Genomic DNA, 20,956 nt, shown 5'->3' with positions numbered 1-20,956 from the left:
TTTTTTATCATTTTCATAGAATGAAACAAAATATCCTGCAACTAGTCCTGAATGCCACAGCCATAGGTTTAAAAAAGGATTCCAAACTAACATGTATTAGGACATACAGAGGTTTCATGGAGGGTAACTGTGCTACAATCTAGCTACAAGTCAAATAGCCACCATAACTAGAGGACAAGCGGTATATTTCAACATGATGGGAGTCATTTCTGCCATGCACATCATCATTTGGCACAGGTACAGAACCACCATTATAGTAAATAACACCAATGTCTGAATTCATTCTTTAAGCAAATGACTCCCTTACTGGGCAAGGATAGTGCTCATAACTATAACCTTCACTGACCACAAGTGCATGCTGCTTTTCACTCCACAGTGACTATTTTAATCAGTCCTGTACTGACCAATTATCTTAAATAATATCACCCTAAGTTAACAGATCAGAAATTTTACTGTAATGAATTGTGGAATCAGTCATAAAGTACAGGTAAAATGACACAGAAGTGGTTTCAGCAATTTTCTGTGAAACCATACAAAGTAGTGAATATTCCAGTAAAGATTGAGACTTGCATCCTCAGTTTACCACCAAGAAAATAAAATGTCCTTTCATTCATCCAGGAGCTGGAGTCTTACATGAACCTGGAACAAGCCATTTAAACACCGAAAAAATCTCTCTGAAGCATAATCGAGATTTCAAAGCTAAAATTATTATTCTGATTTCAATTATAAAACAGACCTTGAAACATGACACTTGATGGCACTTGGAAATATGACTTATTTCTAATAACAGAGGAATTTTCTCCTTTTTATACTTAAATTTTTTTTTTAAAGTACAACCAAGAGCAGAGCTCAATTTCTTGTTCAATATTTCAACAATTCCAAAAATGTATGTAGGGAAGCGGCAAGGACATTAGCACTGAAACCAAATTTGTCACACTGGAGAAAATGCATGAAGGAATATAGACCTCTCCCAGGCTGACCCTGGACCAGCTGAAAACAGCCCCATTACTACTGACCATGGGATCGAGATGAACCTGAAGTCTCCTTTACCTGACCAAAAATAGAATGTAGTACCTTGTCTAAAGTTAGATTTTCTCCCCTATTAAATTAAAAGAGGTAGCAAAGGAGCCAAAAGTCCCCTCTTCTAAGAATCCATGTAAAAACAGGATAGTCATTTATTCCTCATTGCCTGCCTTCTTGTCTCACTTGGCTTCTTCTCACAGATCTTGCTTGTAACCAGGCAACCATATAAAATATCACGTATTTGTTGTAATTAAATATTCTCCTCTTTCAGGCTTTCCTTAATACCAAGAGAAACAATGACGCCTCACAGTCTGATGTTGCCACTCCGATGTGCACTGATGAGGATCTGAAGGTTGTATCTAGTATGTCTGTCAAGGGCTAGGTGACTCATAAAATGTCCTGACACTGACATGTAGAGAACTTTCCAGAATCTGACAGCTCGCTATGAGAAAACACATCTCACATTCTCAAAGAAACCTTCTATTGACACAGTCCCAACACAAGTGAAGAGGGACATCCAGTGGCCAGTCCCATTATAGTTTATAGAAAATCCCCAAGTGGTTCAAGTTGCTTTAAAAGTGGTCCATAGATTTTGCATGTATTTGCAGATTTTCACACTATGTAGGTCTATGATCTCTTTAATGCTGTCATTCTACATGCTGTCTGTAAAAATACTATGATCTGATTTCATGATAATAAAGCAGGGGATGAAGTGCTGTTACAGAGAAAACTGAGAACCTTAAAATAAAAGGAAACACACAGGGTGCGTTTACTGAGAATGCAGTAAACATCTAGAGAAATATTTGAAATTTTTGTAATGTGGAAATAAATGTGCAATGTGGAAATGAATCAAGACTACATATATTATTTTCCCACGTTGAAATACAACTGAGAATTTTGACTGTTACAAAAGAAGTGATTTCTCTTTAATGCAAAATTCTTCAGTACTTTGAGACTCTGAAAGTAGAAGTTTGTGTTTCTCTCACTACTCAGTATCTTCTTTACTATATCCACATCATAAAACCATAGATTTCAAAGTAGATTTGATGAAAGTACTCATGGATCATTAACTAGTTACCTCTCCAGTGGAAGCCATCTCACATCTCAGAATGGGGTCAGCATCCCTCAACCGGGGCCAGGAAAACATTGGCGCCTGTCAGACAAAACAAGGAGGAAAAATATGTGAGGGAAAGTTACAAAAAGATAAGAGAGGCTAAATACATTTAGTGGATCATCTCTCATAGAATTCATTTAGGCTATGGAAGACATAAAAAGAAATATCTTTGGTCCAAGAATCTGACTTGAAAAATAGCTTTAAAATTCTGTTCCAAGAATTTGCTGAGCTCTTGGCCAAAAACTAGGGTTAAATAATCACAAATTATTTCTGTAAATAGGTCCCCTGTGACCAGTCCAGACCAGTGCTTCTAATCTGGACTACACATATTCTTATTGGAGTGATTTCAAACAACGTCTACTGGGCATTGGTTTCCCCAAACACAGAGTTCAAACACATTTTCTTTTCCTTGATAGGCTTTTGGAACATTCTTCTTCTTTTTCTGATTATTTGAACTTGTAACAAGCCACCTTGCCAGCATTGGCTGTCTGTAAGCTGACTTCTGAGACATTAAACTGTTGTTGACACCTCTTAAAAGCTTTGAAAACATTCTACTTGGGAACACTTTTTCCCAGAACTTTCATATGAACTGGAACATAGGAGTGGTTCCTTTTCTTTTATTTTACCAGTGAAATTCACTAAGAACCAAGTTTTTGTATCTTGCATATATGTCCAATTATCTGATCTAGACTATTTCGTCACTTATTCTGTTACCCTTCTAAGTTATCATGGGAATTCTACCTTGGGCTCATTTCAATGGGTCATCTAAATCAAATTAGTATATATTCCTGCACTCCAGCTTTCCTATTCTTCCTTCTGTTGATGTCCATCAACCCACTAGGGCTATTGACTATGTAAAAAAAATTCAAAATTCATATACAATGACAACTAGGAAAAAAGCAAGCTGGAAAATATGGTGCATATTGAAAAATGTTTACCCATAAAAATTATTTTTAGCTGGAAATTATGCATGCATATTCATATATACACATGATATTTATAAGAAAAATAAGTGATATATTTCTATATCTATAAGTAAACATAAATTTTAAAATTTATATACACTGAAATATATTTTAGAGTGCCTACTACCTGTTTGTCTCAAACAAAACCACATCTTACACACACACACACACACACACACACACATACAAATAAAAGCTTTACCAATTAATGTTTGTGTCATAGTCTCTAGGAACAAAATGCCACCTTTCTCCCCACATGAAGTAACATTCCATCTTAATGCACTATAAAATCCAAAGTATCCTAAGTTGTCAACTTAAGCAAGTTTAATAAATACTCTGATTCATAGCTTCAACTTGAAGTTCCCACTATAAAAATCAGAGGTCAGTTTCTTAGAAAGAGAAACTTTTTGAAGACATCCAAAATACGTCAAGAGCACCTAAATAAAGGAGTATAAATTAATTTTATTGTATGCTTCACTTAAGAAATGATGTGGGTGCTAATTCATAATAAGGTGGGGGGAGCACTAGGGAAGAATGTTACCTTTGATTAGGTAGAAGGAAGTTATGGGAGGGAAAGGGAGGGGATGTGGGGATAGGAAAGATAGCAGAATGAAACAGACATTATTACTGTATGTATATATATAACTACATGACCAATGATTCTGCAACATGTACACTCAGAAAAATGAGAAATTATTCCATTTATTCCATTTATGTATGATATATCAAAGTGAATAAATGCATTCTAGTGTTGTGTAATTAATTAAAACAAATTTAAAAATTTTAATAAGAAATTAAAATATACTTATATATTTATATAATATTTATAAATGTTTATGTATCACACTAGTCCTCATGCCTGTCCTTCAAAGAAGTTCAAGACCACAGTTATAAATATTCCATGCATGAACATACTGAGTCAGTTAGAGAAGTACCATGACTTTATTATTAAGGTACTATTAAAATATAATTTTAATCCATTAGTCTCATAGCATCTCTATAAACAGCAAATTCTATCTCAGTCTTTCAAAAGGAAAATTTATGCCACTGAAGAAAATAAAAACTAAGAAAGGTGACCAAGTTGGTAAGCATTTAACCATCTCCTCAGGGTAACCACTTTTATAGAAGTCATGCTTGCATCAAGATTTGACACAATTTAAAAGTGGCACAATTCTACCTTTATCCCAACAAATTATGTCTAGGATTTCTACTTATCAGCTAAACTGGTACCATCATGTGTCAGCTGCATAAACATAGTTTACAATTTACTTGCTAGTTAATTTTGACTTTAGGAATTCTAGATGTTGGGGGAATTCTGTAAAGGTACAATAGTTACATGGAATTTTCTACAGTACAATTGCATCTCATTATTGAAAGGAAGTATAAATCCCCAGTCCGTCACTTTAGTTAGAAGGTTCATAAAGTCACTAGACTTTTTATGTCAAACTTCCTTTTACTTCACTGGAACTCATAAAATGACTACTGGATTTTTAAAAACGTTACCTTGATTGCAACATAGTCAGCAGGAATTATGGGATGCTCCAGCGTTGGAAGATGCTGCTCATCAATGTTCTCTCCAATCATTACCTTTGTGGCCACATCAATGAAGTCCACCCCAAGGGTCTTGGAAACAAAGGGGAAAGATCGAGAAGCTCTCAGGTTGCACTCAATCACCTGAAGAGAAAGGAAAATTCAACAGGAAAGAGATGATGAGAGCCAAAAATAGAGTATTAATATTTTCCTTGCCACTTGATTTCCAACTGTTATTAACTAGAGCCCAACACTTGTTTAGCTGATCCTGTCCCTTTTCTCCCCATTGCTTGGATTTTTTCTAACTGGTTTCCTCTTTGTTGACATCTTTGGATTTTTCCTTTGGACTCTGACTTTTCATCCCATTTCCCCAATTGAATCCCACACACTGCTGGTAAATTCATTTTAATGCAGAGCTCAGATAATGCCAAGCCTCTACTGAAAGGCCTTTGTAAAAATTTGCTGGCATCAAAGACTAATCCATGAGGACCTTCTATCCTCTTGCCTCAATACACCTCTCTGTTTTATCTTATGCCACCTTCCTGGCCCCAAACCCACTTCAAAGTTTACTTCCCATTTTTTACCTAGAAAAATACCCCACTAAGCTGAACTACTTACTATCTCATAAAATATACTATCTTCTCACCTTTGTAGATGATCTATGTATAATATCCTCTCTAACTTCTTTAATTGTCAGAATCCCAACTATTCTGTAAGGTCCAGCTCATAAGACAAAACCTTCCTGGAAGACTTTTATGATCTATGCCAAACCAGGCAAATGATATTCAGGCTCACGCACATGTGTGTAAATACACTATCAATTATAATCTCTCTGTTCTTTAACCCCAAAACTATTTTTATTTGTATAAGCCCCCCACCACAACAACAAGCAGCTACTATACTCTTATATTTATTTACAAATTTCTTTTTTTCACAGTCCTAAGTTACAAAGTTTTGGAGAACAAAGATTATACCTTAAACACTTTTTGTAGCCATTATGTAATGGCATAACTTGTTTAATTGGTTAAATAAATAAGTTACTTAGGAATAACCTGGTTAATTTAAATTTTGTCTTACATGTTTACTTTTTATAAATGGATTCCAAAATAGCTTTCTTCTCTGATTAAGGAGAAAGCAGAACTTTAATGAATACATTTATGAATTAATAAATGTATTACTTTAAGATAGCACTGTGTATTACTGTAGATGGTAGATTATACAGTGATCTTCTTTCCAATGGATCAGAGTGCTTCACAAAGCTGTGACTGACATATCAATGTCACCAAGAGCCTGTGGCTTCAAACAAAATCAGCATTGTAAGCTGTGCAATGTCACTCTCAGACACAAGTAGCTGCAGGGGTCTTGGTGGCTCTCTGGCTGGTGCTCAGAGTCTACCAGAGGGACACAAACCAAACTGATCAGGCTCTATGGAAGTACCCTCTCATGGACGTTGGTATTTCTTACCAAAACATCATTTCCTTTGACAAGAAACTGGACATTGAATGGGCCAGAGATGGCAAAAGCCTTTGCAATCTTTCGGGTAGCATCCTTCACCTAAAACAAAAGACCAATGACATGGTGATGAAGAGCATAGCTTAGATTAAAAACCAACAAACAAAAATGTGTAATACCTTAAATTTATATTGCTTAAATTTCTCATTATGGAGATTTATATCTATATTGATGATGATGATGGTAGTGGTAGTGATGGTGATGAGGATGATAGGGAACATTATTTGGCTTCTATTAACAAAATAATATGTACTATATAATCATAACAGGCAAGCAGTGGAAAAAGACAAATAGTATCACAGGATTATCTGCCTGTCAAAAGCCCTTATCTCCTACAATTATATACCCTGATCTTACATACAGGGTTAAATGAAATCCTTTCTGTCTACTTGCTTCAGCACCAGAAACTGCAGTCCAAACTCTATATCAATCTAATGACCTACCTGCTGAGAGGTGCAGGCCCTCAAATTACATGGTACTGCAAAGAGACCAGGGAGATTTCCTTTATGTTGCTTTTCTGTTGCCCTAAACTCTATAAAGGTAGATATTATGGTCAGAAGGAAATGGTGTTTGCCTGCAGGGAGGCCCTGCATGTCTGCATGTCACATATAGGAATTTCTGAACCCAACCAGAGCCAGAAGGTCCCTATGCTAAGAGGGGGCACTAATTTCAAGAAGCAAGAGCACCTTGCTCATTACCATTACAGGAGTAGGTCAGCAACTTAATTGGGTATGAAAGGAAGTGGAGTCTGTGGCACAGCGACCTCTGAGAGATTTGGAAAAATCTAAGTTTTTTAAGTCATTTATCCTGACATGAGACAGTGAACCATATTAGAATTTCAGGGACTTTTTTCCTTTTATACTGCTGCTATTAAAACTTTTCCTGCTACAACCACATTCTAGAACAAAGTAAAGCCTTCAGGTTACAGCCCAATATACAACAGGCCTATGTGGATTTTGATGGCAGGATTGTTGGAAAAGCCAAGCCTGAATGAATGTACCTGAAGATGTATTGAGAGGCCCCCTAGGTGAACACCAGCCATGCATACTGAGTGCTGAGGCAGAGTTTATTTTCTTGGGAAGTTCTTTAAAGAAGTGGCTCTCAAAGATGGGTCAAAAGAGACATATCGGGAATTGCTGATTGGAGATGAGGGTAATGGTGAAAAATGAAAGCATAGGTTCCAGAAGTTTCCCAAGTCAGACTGCTGAACACCTGCTTTACCACTCCTATCAGCATCACTTCATATGCTGCTAATCTGTAAGTGGCTCTCAACCACTAAAGTCACCTGCGGCAGCCACTCTCTCAATGTGGTCCCCAGACCAGCAACAACAGCATCACTGGGGCATCTGGTGAAATTGCCAATTTAAGGGTCTCACTCAAAACTACATGATTACAAATTTCAGGGCAGAGTCCAGCAATCTGTATTTTATCAAGCTCCCTAGGTAGTCTGAATGCACACTATGGGCAGTGAAAGAAATTATCTTTAAAGTATTCAGCTAAGGACAAGGAAGTTCCCCTCATTATTAAATTCAACCTGAAGCATGTCTGCTACCTAATTTTTTTTAAACTGAGCTTTTTTATTTTTCTTCATCTTTTGCTATTGCCCTTCTCTTTCATTTATAAATGATGACCTTTTCAATGGCTCCTTGGCTGATGGTTTGTGTGGGCAGCATCAGAGTTGCATCTCCCGAGTGGACACCTGCATCTTCAACATGTTCAGAGATGGCATGGGAGATAACCTGGCCAAAAGAAGATTTTAGAAAGTGCTGTCAGACACCTGCTCCAAGGAAGCTGCTCCCTTACCCACCCCTTTGATCCTAACAGATGCCTCCTCGCCTGGAGCATTGAACAGTTCCCTTGCTAAGTTTTTGATGAAAACAGGAGAATGAGGTGCGCACACACACTGTCCAAGGCCCCTGCTCAGTGACAGTTGCCTACAGAGGCAGCTGAGAGTGCCTGAGAGCTGCCTTCCTCTTACACTGATTAACATGGATATAAATAAACATAAAATAAAAACCTAAACCAACCCATCCTGACTTTTGAGAACAGGACAAGAAGCTACGGCATTGGAAAGGCACAGGGGATACCTTTTTCTTTTAGAACTAGCAAAGAAAAGAAGATAGGAGAGGTGAATAATCCAGCTAGAGGAATGGCATAACTTAGGTGGACTAGAGAGCATTTTAGATCTGATCAAGACATATTTAAATTGAAGTCTGAGAGAGAAGGAATGCAAGAGGAAAATATTCTTGTTTTCTTTTAGAAATACAGAAATGAAAGCAATGCAAGAATAAATAACCAAGTTCATCTAAGCAATAAGTGACTGAGTTAGGATTTTGAACCCTATCTGTCATATTCTAAAGTCCATGGCCTCAATCACTTTCCTGGACGTTAATAATATGTGTGGGGGGGTGGGGGGGGGAGTAATGAAGCTGAAAGTGAGGTAGAATAATAGGGTGACTGTAAAAGACTCACATAAATTATATGGAAGATTTGCTTATCAGATTTATAAATGACTTAAATCAGAGTGATATGGAGTCTACATCTTTCTGTTGTCGCTTGTGAGCATTGTGACCTGGGCAAGGTGCCTTATCTACTTAGCTTTGGTTTCTGACAAGAAATAACAATCGTTTTTGTCTCACATAATATTTTTAAAGATAAAACAAATACATATACAATATGTGGCTTGATACTTGACACAGAGGAAGAGTTCATGTTGTGTGTGAGTGTGTGTGTGTGTGTGTGTGTGCACGCGTGTGCGTGCATACACATGATTGTATGGAAAATGGGAGGCAATCATCCCACTTGGGAATAATCATAATGTACCTGAACTTCTATGCTCCATTTTGAGTATGCTAGTTTAAAAACTGTGTGAATAACCTGGAGTATATATAAAACAGAGGGTACAAGAGATACAATAGTCAGCAGCTGAGAGAAGCTAGGTGCTGAATATCCTAGCATCCTGGAGCCAAATCGGATCACCAGAGCAGTACCAGCATAATAACTGAATAAATGCAAATGTCTCTAGGACAGTCTTACAGCCTCCACTTTCACAGATGTACAATCATATTCCTCTTGTTTACATCTGAACCTTCAAATATTTAAAATGTTGAAAGAGAAGAGACTAAATTTATGCTCTGAAATTGAGGAAATCAGGAATGACAGAGAGTTCCAGTAATAAATAAATAAAAAATAAACTTCCACAATATACTCTTGTAGTATTTCAGCATTTTTTGTGTTATATCACCTAAGAGTTTAAAAAAAAAAATCAGATGACTGCCTTCTGAAGACATTGTAATATATATCTCCTGTCCTTAGGGAAGGGAAGCTGGAATAAATTATCTCTAATAGTGCTTCGAATCAAGATTCCATGCTTCTGTGGTAAACAGACATTAGATGTTTAAAAAGAAAAATAAGAAAACTTCTAATCGGGACAAAAAAAAAGAGAGAGAGAAACAAAACATTTGACATCTTCAGTAGTGTTTTGAAATATTTGCAAATCAGAGGATGAAGGCTTTTTATTTTTCCTTGATGACATGGACCTCTGAAACATAGCTTCCTATATTTCAAGATAAATCACAAATGCCTTATTAACACAACTGGCAAGCTTAAGTGAAACATCCTTCATATTTTCATTTCTCCCTGAAGCATGTGTTGCTCTATTAGGGATACCAGATGTGATATAATAAAGTAATTTTATACTATTATCCTTTCCACCTTCCTCTGTTTTGTTTTGCCTTTATTAATTCAATAAAAAGGGAGGAGGGTGGGAAACCAAAAGAAAACCAGGGATTCAATTAGAAACTTCAGAAAGAAAAGTATTGGATGTTTTTATAATATTCATTGAGACATAAAAGGAAAACTGCAGACAAAAGAAAATGAGAGAGGAAATCTATTCAAAAAGAATGATGAGAAGAGGATGATAATTAATTTTGAGTATCATCAAAGAAAAATTCTAACAGTATGAAACAGGAAATACGATACCCATGACACATCAACTGGTTGTCAGTGAATTTCATTTTTTTTTTTTGACTGAGCAACTTCTCCACTGTTGTCAGCTCTGTTTTGTAGAAATTGTGAATTCTTATCTGTGAATGTTTCAAGACTGCTAAGGAAGAAAAAAATTGATGGGAAGGAAAGGGATAGGGGAGATGAGGATACAGCACTCACCCTTCCGTCTTTGCCAACAGCATCCATTTCTACTTCCCGGGCCCCCTCAACAAATTTTGTCAGCACTACTGGGTGTTCCTGTCAACACAGAAAACACAGAAGAAAAGAACCTTAGCTGAAATTATGTTCATCATTGTCAAGTAAAATCCTGTAGTTTGAGTAAGTATGAAGAAACCTTGCAGAAAACATAAGGCTGCAAACACCACATAAACTCATTAGCCAGTCTGTTTTGTAAGAACAAGGTCATTCTCTGCTTACGATGAGACCAAGGGTCTTTCTGCAAACTGAACATGAGTTTCAAAATCTCAAATACTGACTTCTAGGCCAGTTAGAGGAAGCTAAGAAGGATACAAAATGTGGCTTCCTTCTCTATTACCAGAATCATGAAAATGTTTCTACTTTATCTATAATTATATATAACTATTGCTTCCAGTTCTTTGTCTCTTCCTACCCTCATTTTTTTCAACCACTACAACTTTCTAAAAGTTCCTTACATGAGAACTGTGAACAAACTAAGAAGGAGAGTAACATTTACTTTTGTTTTTATTGAGCCAAAGATGAAATCCTTTGCCTGATGTTGATGTGCCTTATCCAGCTTTCAACATTGCCAAAGGTAAAACCAAACATATTCTTCACTAATTTTGGCACATGCTTCCTTTCCTGGCTGTTTCACATTGCCCACTCATTTCCTCCCACACTCATTTCCTCCAGGACAGTGTTGACCATCATTTGCTTTTTCCAGACTAAATGAAGATATTGCCTGATAATCTCCCAAGTTTAGATGCCTCCTACTTCCTCAGTAGGACTCCTAAAGCTCAGGAAATAACATCAAAAACTAATATATGAAATGGCATCAAATTAAAAAGCTTCTGCACAGCAAAGGAAACACAAGCATGAGAGGAAAGCCTACAGAATGGGAGAAAATCAGCGCCAGCCTCTCTGTGTCCCATTCTCCAGCAGCCTGGACCACATGTTGTGTTCTTACTAGACTCTGAATCTACCGGTCTCCAAGTCCGTCTTTCTCTTGTGTCTTCTACCTTTTCTCCTCAGCTTCAGTTTTTCATATCCCAACTTGCTCCTCGGGCCCTGGCTTAGATGTTTGCTCTTTCCTGCAGCCTGCTCTGAACATCTTGTTTTCCTCTTGAACACAAATCCCTTCTGGCCACCATCATGGAACACATCATCTTGTGTGTGCACTAAATTTAACATATCCTGTCTCCTTGAACACTTTAAACAGAAATGAATTTTGTGAAGAAGACATAATAAACAATGTTTCATGCCATCAATAAGCTTCTTCCTTCTTAAAATGTATTGTTCAGTGAGGTAAATTTTAATACTGCCTTCTTTTCTGAAGATTATTGGACAGACAAGTGTTTATTAGCAAAGAGAGAGATTTTTTTTTCCCATGTTTTTTCCCTCTTTTTAAAACCCTGGATGTTTACTATAGAGGGCCTAATTGAGTTTCGTTGAGACAAATGGGGAGTTTTTTTGTTTTTTTATTTTCTATGCCATACGATAACATTAACTCCAAAAGAGAGAGAGAAAGAGACACACAGAGAGAAAAAGCAGAGGGAAGATGGTTTTTCAGCTGTTTCATCAGTCAGATCCTCTAGCTAAGCCTGAGATGGAGATCCATGTTCAAGTGATTTACTGAAGGAGTTCGAAATCAAGGTAGGGAAGCAGGAAAAGCTAGCAAGTTTGTGGTCTCAGTGAACATGAGACTCAGCCTTACTCCACAGGAAGCTCTGCAGCATGAATTACACCACAGGGTTAAATCCCCTCCCGAATCCAAGTGTGTCATTGTCTAGGGTTTTGATGGTGGACATGAGGTGAGGCATCTTGCCTTCTGGTTGATGAGGCTCCCACTTGAGAATAGTTTTCCAGTGAAGAGTGTAACTGGGAAGTATGGTCAGCTGTCACAGCAGTCAGGGGACAAGAGCTCCCACAGATAAAGGGATTAGTGGGAGCAGGCAATGACATCCACCATCCTGGACAACTGAATAGATTTTTGAAAGAGCCCTATGTTGAGAAATAAAATCTCCTAATAAATTTTAATCTAATAATACACATTGTTGCTAGGCACAATGGCAAACACCTGTAATCCCAGCAGCTTGGGAGGCTGAGACAGAAAGACTGTGAGTTCAAAGCCAGCCTCAGCAAAAGCAAGGCTTTAAGCAACTCAGTGAGATCCTGTCTCTAAATAAAATACAAAATAGAAGTGGGGATGTGGCTCAGTGGTCCAGTATGAATAATAATAATAATAACAATAATAATAATAATAATAATAATGCACATTGTTGGTCTTTTTAAAATACTTTCTTCCTTTGGTATCTAGAAACTACATTTTCATGTTTCTTTCTCAGGATCTGTCAGGGTTCTTGATTTTCCACTAAAATGTTGGCTTTCCTCTTAGCTATTCCCGTTTCTACAGTCCCTTCTTTAGTAATTGTTTCCATCCCCAAAGCTTCAATTGAAATGATAAGCTATTTATTTTAAAACCTATATTCATATCTCCATCACTAGCTGTGATCTTGATCATCAATTCTAAATATATATAACCCTCTGCTTTTAAATCATCTCCACTTAGATTCCTCACAGGCAGCGCACATTCAAAAGGTCAAAAATTAAATACATGATTTCCTCCTCTAAAACTTTTTTTTTCTCCAGTGTTCCCTATCTCAGTAAGTGACACTACTGTCCATCACTTGTCCAAGATAGAAATTCAGGAGTCATCCTTTATCCTCATTTACCCTCAACCTCCATCCACTCACTAATTTCCTTCAATGCACATCCTCAATATTTCTCTCTCTACCTTTACTGCCATTCTTCTGAGCTAAGTCATTGTCATGTCTACCCTGAGCTACAGCAACAGCCAACTAAACTCTTTGCATGAATTTGGTTTTGCTATATAATTCACTTTCTCTGCACTACAGCAGACTAATCAATATAATCACCACGTATTTGGCGTCCTGACCATGTAACGAATGCTTTATCAGTTTTGAGAAATTCTATACTCTTTCTCATCTTCAGATCTTTACACATGCTGTTTCTTTCTTCCCAGTCACATGTACAATATAAAACTTGCACCCAATTAACTCTTAACCAACAATCAAACATAATTTTAAAATTCCTTTCCCAGGATCTGGACAGCAAGACTTTTACACTCTGCTTCTGAATCCTGTATTTTATCCATTACAATGCTCATTGATTACCATATTTAATTATAATTACTTGAAATTTTGATGTTCCTAGCAAAGGGAGCAGAGACCATATCTTTCAACGAGTATATCCCCTGATAATGGGAACAGCACCAACAAATAGCTTCTATTATATATTAAATGAATACATAAATAGAAATAATGACTGATAGGGGCTGGTTTTACTCTACACATATTGAATTGAGGAACTCAGATTCTGCTGTGGTTTGATGGGGACACTTGAATCAGAAACTCTTCAATCAGGATATCTGTATTATAAGACTTTTGGTTCTGTGTGAGTTCTAACAATAAAACTGAGAAAAAATATTTTTAAATAATCTAATAAGTAGAAGTCCTATGAGATCCAATGTTTCAGGCAGAAAAGAGGGGAGCCCTGCTGATCACATACATGAAATCAAATGGGTATAGTTACTGGTCTCTCAAAAGGGGAGAGCTGCAGGACCCCTGGCAGGGATTAACATAGAAGGAACAGTTTGTGTCTCACTCCAGACAGCATTGACAAAACGTGGGCATTAAAGAGATTCCCTTCACAGTTATTTTTCACACCAATGTGAATTCTAAACCCACATGGTTCTCCTTCTTTATACTCTTAGCCTCTTCTCATTCTTCATCCTTACCCACCCTCTTCATGACCTAAACATCCATGGGGAGCAACTATCACAGAGAAGAGGAATCTGGCTTCCTGTGTGCAGGAACAATCCATGCCCTTTATTCCTCTTTGAAATGACTCTGATTTCACTTTTCAGCTCCCTCCAAATTCCACTTGCCTAACATGAAACTCTTCTGAGTTGTTCTTTTTTTTTTTTTTTTAACCCCGAGTAGCTTTTGAAAGCTTTTAAAAGGAAAACATTACTTTCATCCTTCACAGTACAAGGTCTGCAGATCAATAACCCCACTGGGTAAATCTTAAATGGATCATGCCAAGGTAACACCAAGGGAGAAAGCAAAAACTGTGGGCAGTGAAGGAAGGTGGTGGAATCACAACAAAATTATAAACATTCTTATTAACCCACAAATAAAATGTGCCAAAATGAAAAAAAAAAATTAAATAGGGGAGTGAGGGAACTTACTGTTAGTGTTGCATGGTTGACTTAGACAAAGTCCCCAGGTATGAGAATGAAAAATCAGAAATCGTTTTATTGGTTAGTGATGAGCTTGTTGAGTAAGTCTTGAGGCTAGGAATCCCAGGAATGACTTTATCTGGGTCTAATTCATGAGAACAGGGTGTTTTCCAGCATCCAGCAAGGATGCTTACTTTTATAGATTCCTGAATTCTAAAACTAAGTCTGTTTTGAGGGAAATCATCCCATCAACATTGTGTGAAAAGATAAACAGCATGCAAAATAAGATGGCCATTAAAGGAAAGGACAAAGTCACTAGGAGGAAATTGGACACTACCTGAGAGACTCTAGTGGCCTCCTCCAGGAATCTTTTCATCTCATCTTCCGAGAATACCACATTCATGGCAGATCCACTGGGAAAAGAGGGAGTGAAAAGCAGTTAAGTTTTTTTGCCACTTTGGAAATAAGGCGTGCTAGACTTGATCAAAACAGCTCCAGACAATCTTCTGGTTCCAGTCTGGACTAAATAAGGCGACTGTCTAAATTAAGACTTTACTACATTGAATTATTAAGCAAAAGTGAAAAGTCACCAGAGTTGAGAATGGGTCCAAAGGGAACCCTGATGGCTCTAAAGGTTGCATTTCCCCAAGGTTCGCTGTATCTGACTTATTAATGTTTGGCTGGTTCCAGGTCATTATTAAACCTTAGAAGGATTCAGCCTAGAGCCTAATTTCACTAATCCTGTTTCTTCAGTCAGATGATCCTAACTCACTAGCAAGCTGTCAAAGCAAACCACTCTACTCTCTCTATCACTAAAGAATCAATTTTTAGTAACATTTTCAAATATAATATACAGTACCTAGTAGAAACATATTCATCTGTGTCCTTCTTTTTAAATACTAAATACTTAAGAAATAATGTTATCTGAGATCAATTTACACTGGACTTTTGACATTTTCAAAATGGGATGGGAGGAAAGAAGGAGCAATAAGGGGCACTAAAGAATAAGGTGGATAAATCATTTCCCACTTCCTTTTTTTTAAAAAAGTGGTATTCATTTACCTTTTCCACCCTGTTATAAATTTTTGCATAAAAAGCTTTAATTGCTTCATCTGCTTAAGACAGGAAGGCTAAGCAAATAATGCTGATAATCCAGAGTATATAAAACTGGAACAAAGGTATAGATTGCAAAATGGGAAAGGAAATGCAATTGTCAACGCTGGTTAATTTTTTTCATTTTTCCCAATCCTTTCTTAAATGCATGTTGTTTAAATTAATTCCCTCAAAGAACTAGTATTCTTAGACTCTGGTTTACACAAAATGACATTTCAATAAAAAGGAAAGTTTTCCACCTCATTTGAAATTTTTCATTATTTTAAAGGATCCCATCTCAAATTCCATTTGCACTTTCAAATTGTGCACAGCAAATTGTGTTTCTCTTATTATCCTCTGTTCAGTGAAGTGGCTCCTTACATGTGGTAACATCTGAAGAGAGGAAGTGATAATTCACAACTTCTCCTTTGATGATAGAATTTAGTTTCAAAGTTTAATATGAAAGATCCTAACTGCCCATGTTCCTCGCTATTCTAATTCATCTATTTTAAAAAAATCTGATCTCAAAAACTCAAAATTGCTAAACAAAACAATATCAAGAAGGTGCTGAAATAGTCAAAGAGAAGCTGTCATTTCTGGGTATCAGAAAATAGAAGCTTGCAAGAGACCTTCTAATTTTTGTTTGAATTGTCCTGTTTTCTTATTTGACACTCCCCTCCCCTCACTCAGTTTGGCGAGGAGATGCCTGAAGCTATGCTTCTAGGTATAGGACTGAGGTCTCTCCCTGAAGGAAAATTGGTAAACTGAAGGAACACATGTTGGTCCTCAAGCTGGCTGTGATGGTTTCGAGATTGTGGATGGATTCACAAATTACAACACATCAAAGTCTAGTGCTATCAGCATACAGCATGCATTTCTGTATCTCCCAATGTTTAAATCTGTTTCTGAAAACAATACATTACCTCAATACATAGGAAGGTCTCAACAAGCAGGGGTAGCCCACAGATTTTGCAAATTCCAGTGCTTCATTCTAATTAATAGGAACAACAACAAAAATGTGTGAGTAGCTAAAATATGCAATCAAAATGCAGACTTGTATCTTAGATCAAGGGATAACCTAACTCTTTTTATTCTTTCTCTCAAAAGACTCCATTAAAATGTAAATTGAGCATTGAAATACATAAAATTCCTAGTTTCTAATTCTAAATATCAAATCTAGTTCAAAAATAGTTTGAACTTCTTTTCATTGTCTGAATCTTAATGAGAATACTGCTATCTATTTATAATCAGCATTTAGAGTGCAATCATGGAAATACAGCAACTTTACAGTAAATTCACTACGCATAATGTGCATCCTGTCTGCCCTCTCCTTAGTATCTTCAGTAGTTAACATTCAGGTTACAACTCTCCACAAAAGAACCTTAAAAGGAGACACTTGCTTCTCTCCTTACCAAAGTATTAACAGCTTTCCATGGTGCCTGGGCCACATTCAGTTCATCCAAGACGGCTGAGAAGATGGAGCGATCCTCAGCCCTGTCGATCTGCAGAGGGCTTGTGCCCATGATCTTCACACCATTCTTGTACAGAGGGACTGCAAGGTTGTTTGGAATCTGGCCTCCAACAGATATGATGCAGCCACTACATGCCTGGAAAAGACATTCACATCATCAGCTGCGGCAGTAGCTTCATCATGAATGGACAGCTGTGCTCATCATAGTGCCACCATTTCCTTACTGACAATCTTCAACCTGAATTTTATGTTTCCATCCCTCTTATGAAGGGATGATATTAAATTATGTCATAAAGAGATAAATGAACTTAGTTTTTACTTTTCAGGCTATCACATCCTAAAATCTATGCAAGATTTCCACAAAGTTCACATGGTATATATCACTGGCAACATTTGCACCTGTGACGTCTGGAAAAGAAAAACAAGTTGATGAATTTGCACTCTATACTACAATTATTTTCTGGACTACTCACATAATTTCCTAAATGGATATCAATTTCTTCTTCCAACGTGCCTCTCCTGCAACCCCTTCATCCAACCCTTTACATTCAAATTAAACCCTCTACAAAACTGCTTTGCCAAGTTAGTCCTATACGCAGAGTTCTCCAGAAGTTCCCATTGCCTAGAGAATAAAGTACAAATTCATTACCTCAGGGCATTTAAACCTTCCACTCTTGGCTATCACCACCCTTCTCAGCCCCAGAGACTCCACTACTCATTCCCCCCAAGAACGTATATTCCCACTAGCAAACTCTCTGTTCCACCAAAACTTCTTTGACTGTTACTCCTTTCTTCTCTCTTATAGTTATCTAGCCTCTAACCACCTCGTGTTCCACCTCCATCTCCTCTCCTTTCCTGCCACCTTAGCATCTATCCCCACTACCCAGTAGCTGCTTTTAGTTCCTATTTCCTTCCTACTTGCTTCATAACCAGTGCCTGAATCATTGCCCTTCATTCAGATGTTAGATTAGTTTAAATTTTCCTTACTTAAAACCAAATCTCCTATTACCAGTCTAAAGTTAAGGATTAAAAGATTGAAGATTAAAAAATATTAGCCCACCAAATCTCAAAGTCTCTTAAGATTGATGTTGGAATAATAAACATGAGCCAGTGTGTGATGGTGGGGATTGGATTTGCAGATACAAGACTCTTCCCATCTTGGTTCCTTCTGTTTACTACCATGTTCAACCTAAGGTTCAGTCCTTGTATATAAAATTAGGGTTAGAATACCTTCAGACTTCTTGTGTATAAAATTGGAATCAGATACCTTCCTGCTTCACAAGACTGCTATGTGGATGAAATAGGATAATAAACATTAAAAATACTTTGTACACTTTACATTTATGAATAAATAAAATATAATTATTAATATTTAAACTATCTGACAGTCCATGGATCTTGGCATAATTTATGTTTGCCATAATGACCTGCTAATAAATATTAGTAGAATTACTGAAGGGATAGATATGTGCCAAATACATCTTATCATTATTTGAAATTGATCTGAAACACTCTTTTAAGGGATAAAGCTGATTTCTCTCTGATGAGAGCAATTACAGTACTGCCTAAACAAACACCCTGCAAGTGAATGCTTTAAGGCATTGTAAACAGTACTGAAAATAATAATACAACGTTCTGCATATTTATAAGTGTACTTAAGATACTTTTATCATCATTTTAAAATATGTTCAATATACATTCTTGCAAAATATTTAAATAGAATTATTCTCTTTACTATAATAATCTTTTTTTCTTATTATCATCCTTGGTTTATTAGCAGTGTTGTTAAGATTTTGAGGCATGAAAACAAATTCTTCAAGTTTTTTATGTGAGACATTTCAAATAACTTTTAAAAAATAAGAAAAAAGTAGCAAAAACTGTAGTTACTTGGTCTAAATGGGAGCTTAAAGTTGAATGAAAAGGCCTTCATTAATAAATACATGGATTTTTTTTTCAAAGTGGCATTATTACACTGATTTATATTTTCTAAACATCAACTTTCAAAATAAGAATAGGCTAATAGCTGATACTTTTTGTATTCTGGTCAGTATGTTTTGACCTTCATGATGACCTTCTAAGATGACTTTTATTATCCTCATTTACATCCAAAAAAAAAAACTGAGACTCAATCAGTTGAAATGATTCATTCATATCTCTTCCCCAGCAGTAGAGAGAGGGTGTGTGAATTCAATTCTGTAGACTGAACAACAGGTATGCTCAAGTAAATGACCAAATATTCCAATCTTAGGCTAACTCTACTTGGCTGGCTATTTTCAGAAATGTTTAATATTAGAGGATAAGAGAAAAGCTATTGCTAAAGCATTGTTTTAGAAAAGTGATACAAAGAAAATCTTCCAGTGCACAACCAAATCCTCATAGTTGACCTCCAGATATATAGAACATCATTGGGACAATAAATCATGTCCACAGAAATGTTATAGAGTAACAGTGTGAAGATGTAGTGCAGGTTTTGCCCACACAGCAAAAGGAGTTCAGTATGAAAACATGCTTATTAGATGAAGTCAAGGTAGGGCCGTTTCATAGATCTAATCTTAAATTGTCCCTAACTCTAAGAACAGGGCTTGTATGGACATTAGGACAAGAACCTGGTATCCCACACAGGTAAATCATCATCATTTTGATAACTTGTGTCTAAATAGTTGTAAATAATTTACTAAAATAAAATATTCTAAAATTTAGATATTATTCCACAAACTTCTAAAATATTTAGATTTAAAATGATACATAAGGCTCCCAAAACTCTTATCTAAATTTGTTCTGTGTTTTTTATTTGTTTGTTTGTTTTCTGTGGGGGTTTGTTTGGTTGGGTGTCGATGGTGGTCCTTGGGATTAAACCCAGAGCATCAAGCATGCTAGGCAAATGCTGTACCACTGAGCTACATCCTCCATCTGTGTATTTTTTTGTTCATCTTTGATTTCTGTTCTATTAAATCTGATACCACCAAGAAAAGTAACAGAAGAGTATTTCTGAAACAATATTCAAGCTGAAATCACACCAGAAATTTATTTTAAGCACTAAAGAATTAAAAGAAAATATCTTAAATTTATTTGACATCATTTTAATTGCTCCTAGCCACTAATCACTTTGGTCAGTCCTAATTAGATGCAGTATTTTAGGCACGATGCAATATGAGAAAATTTATCTTACTAACAGAAATAGCATTTGCCTCATTAAAAATGGCCCTGATTTTTAAAATTTCATGGATGATCTCCAATTTACAAAATTCCATTATTTATACATTTGCCAATGAGGAAGGATTGTGGTTCATATTTTAGTAATTTTAATTTTCTCTTCTTCTTTTGTTTTTCCTTTTACAGTGCTGGGGATTAAAATCAGGGGTTCATGCATGTTAGGCAAGCACTCTGCCACTGAGATACATCTCAATCATTTATATTTTAGTAACATGTTGTTTTACATTGTAGGCAGAACTTTAGGCTTATATTTAACTACAATTAAACCAAAAGCTACAAATGAATCCCAATTCTATTTAGAGTCATACATTCCCTAATGAGTTTTGCCTACCACTAATTAATATCTGCAATTACTTAATTCAGTTAACTCCTGTGCCATTGTCTATAGGTATATATAGAGAGAGAAAATATGGCAAAGAAACCGTTAAACAGGGTACATGTTTATCGTCAAGCAAAGCAAGCATTATACAAGCAAGAAAAAAATTATTTAAACTAGACTCTAAACAAACAGGGACATCAAAAGGTGTCAGATATATTATCTGATGAGGTTTTCTTTGTTGTTACTGTTTGTTGGTTAGATGGGGTCTTGC

General features: G+C 36.4%; 1 protein-coding gene across 1 annotated transcript in view; it reads right to left on the bottom strand.

Annotated features, from left to right (window-relative positions):
* Positions 1–20,956, bottom strand: part of Cps1 (carbamoyl-phosphate synthase 1) — a 115,710-nt gene that overhangs the window by 13,848 nt on the left and 80,906 nt on the right. Inside the window, exons 26-33 of the mRNA XM_026403348.2 lie at positions 17,095–17,289; positions 16,606–16,673; positions 14,928–15,003; positions 10,312–10,389; positions 7,776–7,883; positions 6,097–6,186; positions 4,606–4,776; positions 2,102–2,176 (exon numbers count right to left, since the gene is read on the bottom strand). Coding sequence (XP_026259133.1) covers positions 2,102–2,176; positions 4,606–4,776; positions 6,097–6,186; positions 7,776–7,883; positions 10,312–10,389; positions 14,928–15,003; positions 16,606–16,673; positions 17,095–17,289 — 861 coding nt within the window. The remainder of the gene's footprint in view (positions 1–2,101; positions 2,177–4,605; positions 4,777–6,096; positions 6,187–7,775; positions 7,884–10,311; positions 10,390–14,927; positions 15,004–16,605; positions 16,674–17,094; positions 17,290–20,956) is intronic.

Source organism: Urocitellus parryii, chromosome 1 (genome assembly GCF_045843805.1).
Source record: "Urocitellus parryii isolate mUroPar1 chromosome 1, mUroPar1.hap1, whole genome shotgun sequence".
NCBI lineage: Eukaryota > Metazoa > Chordata > Mammalia > Rodentia > Sciuridae > Urocitellus > Urocitellus parryii.
The sequence above is the reverse complement of the archived record's forward strand: the minus strand, read 5'-3'. Positions and strand labels throughout refer to the sequence as shown.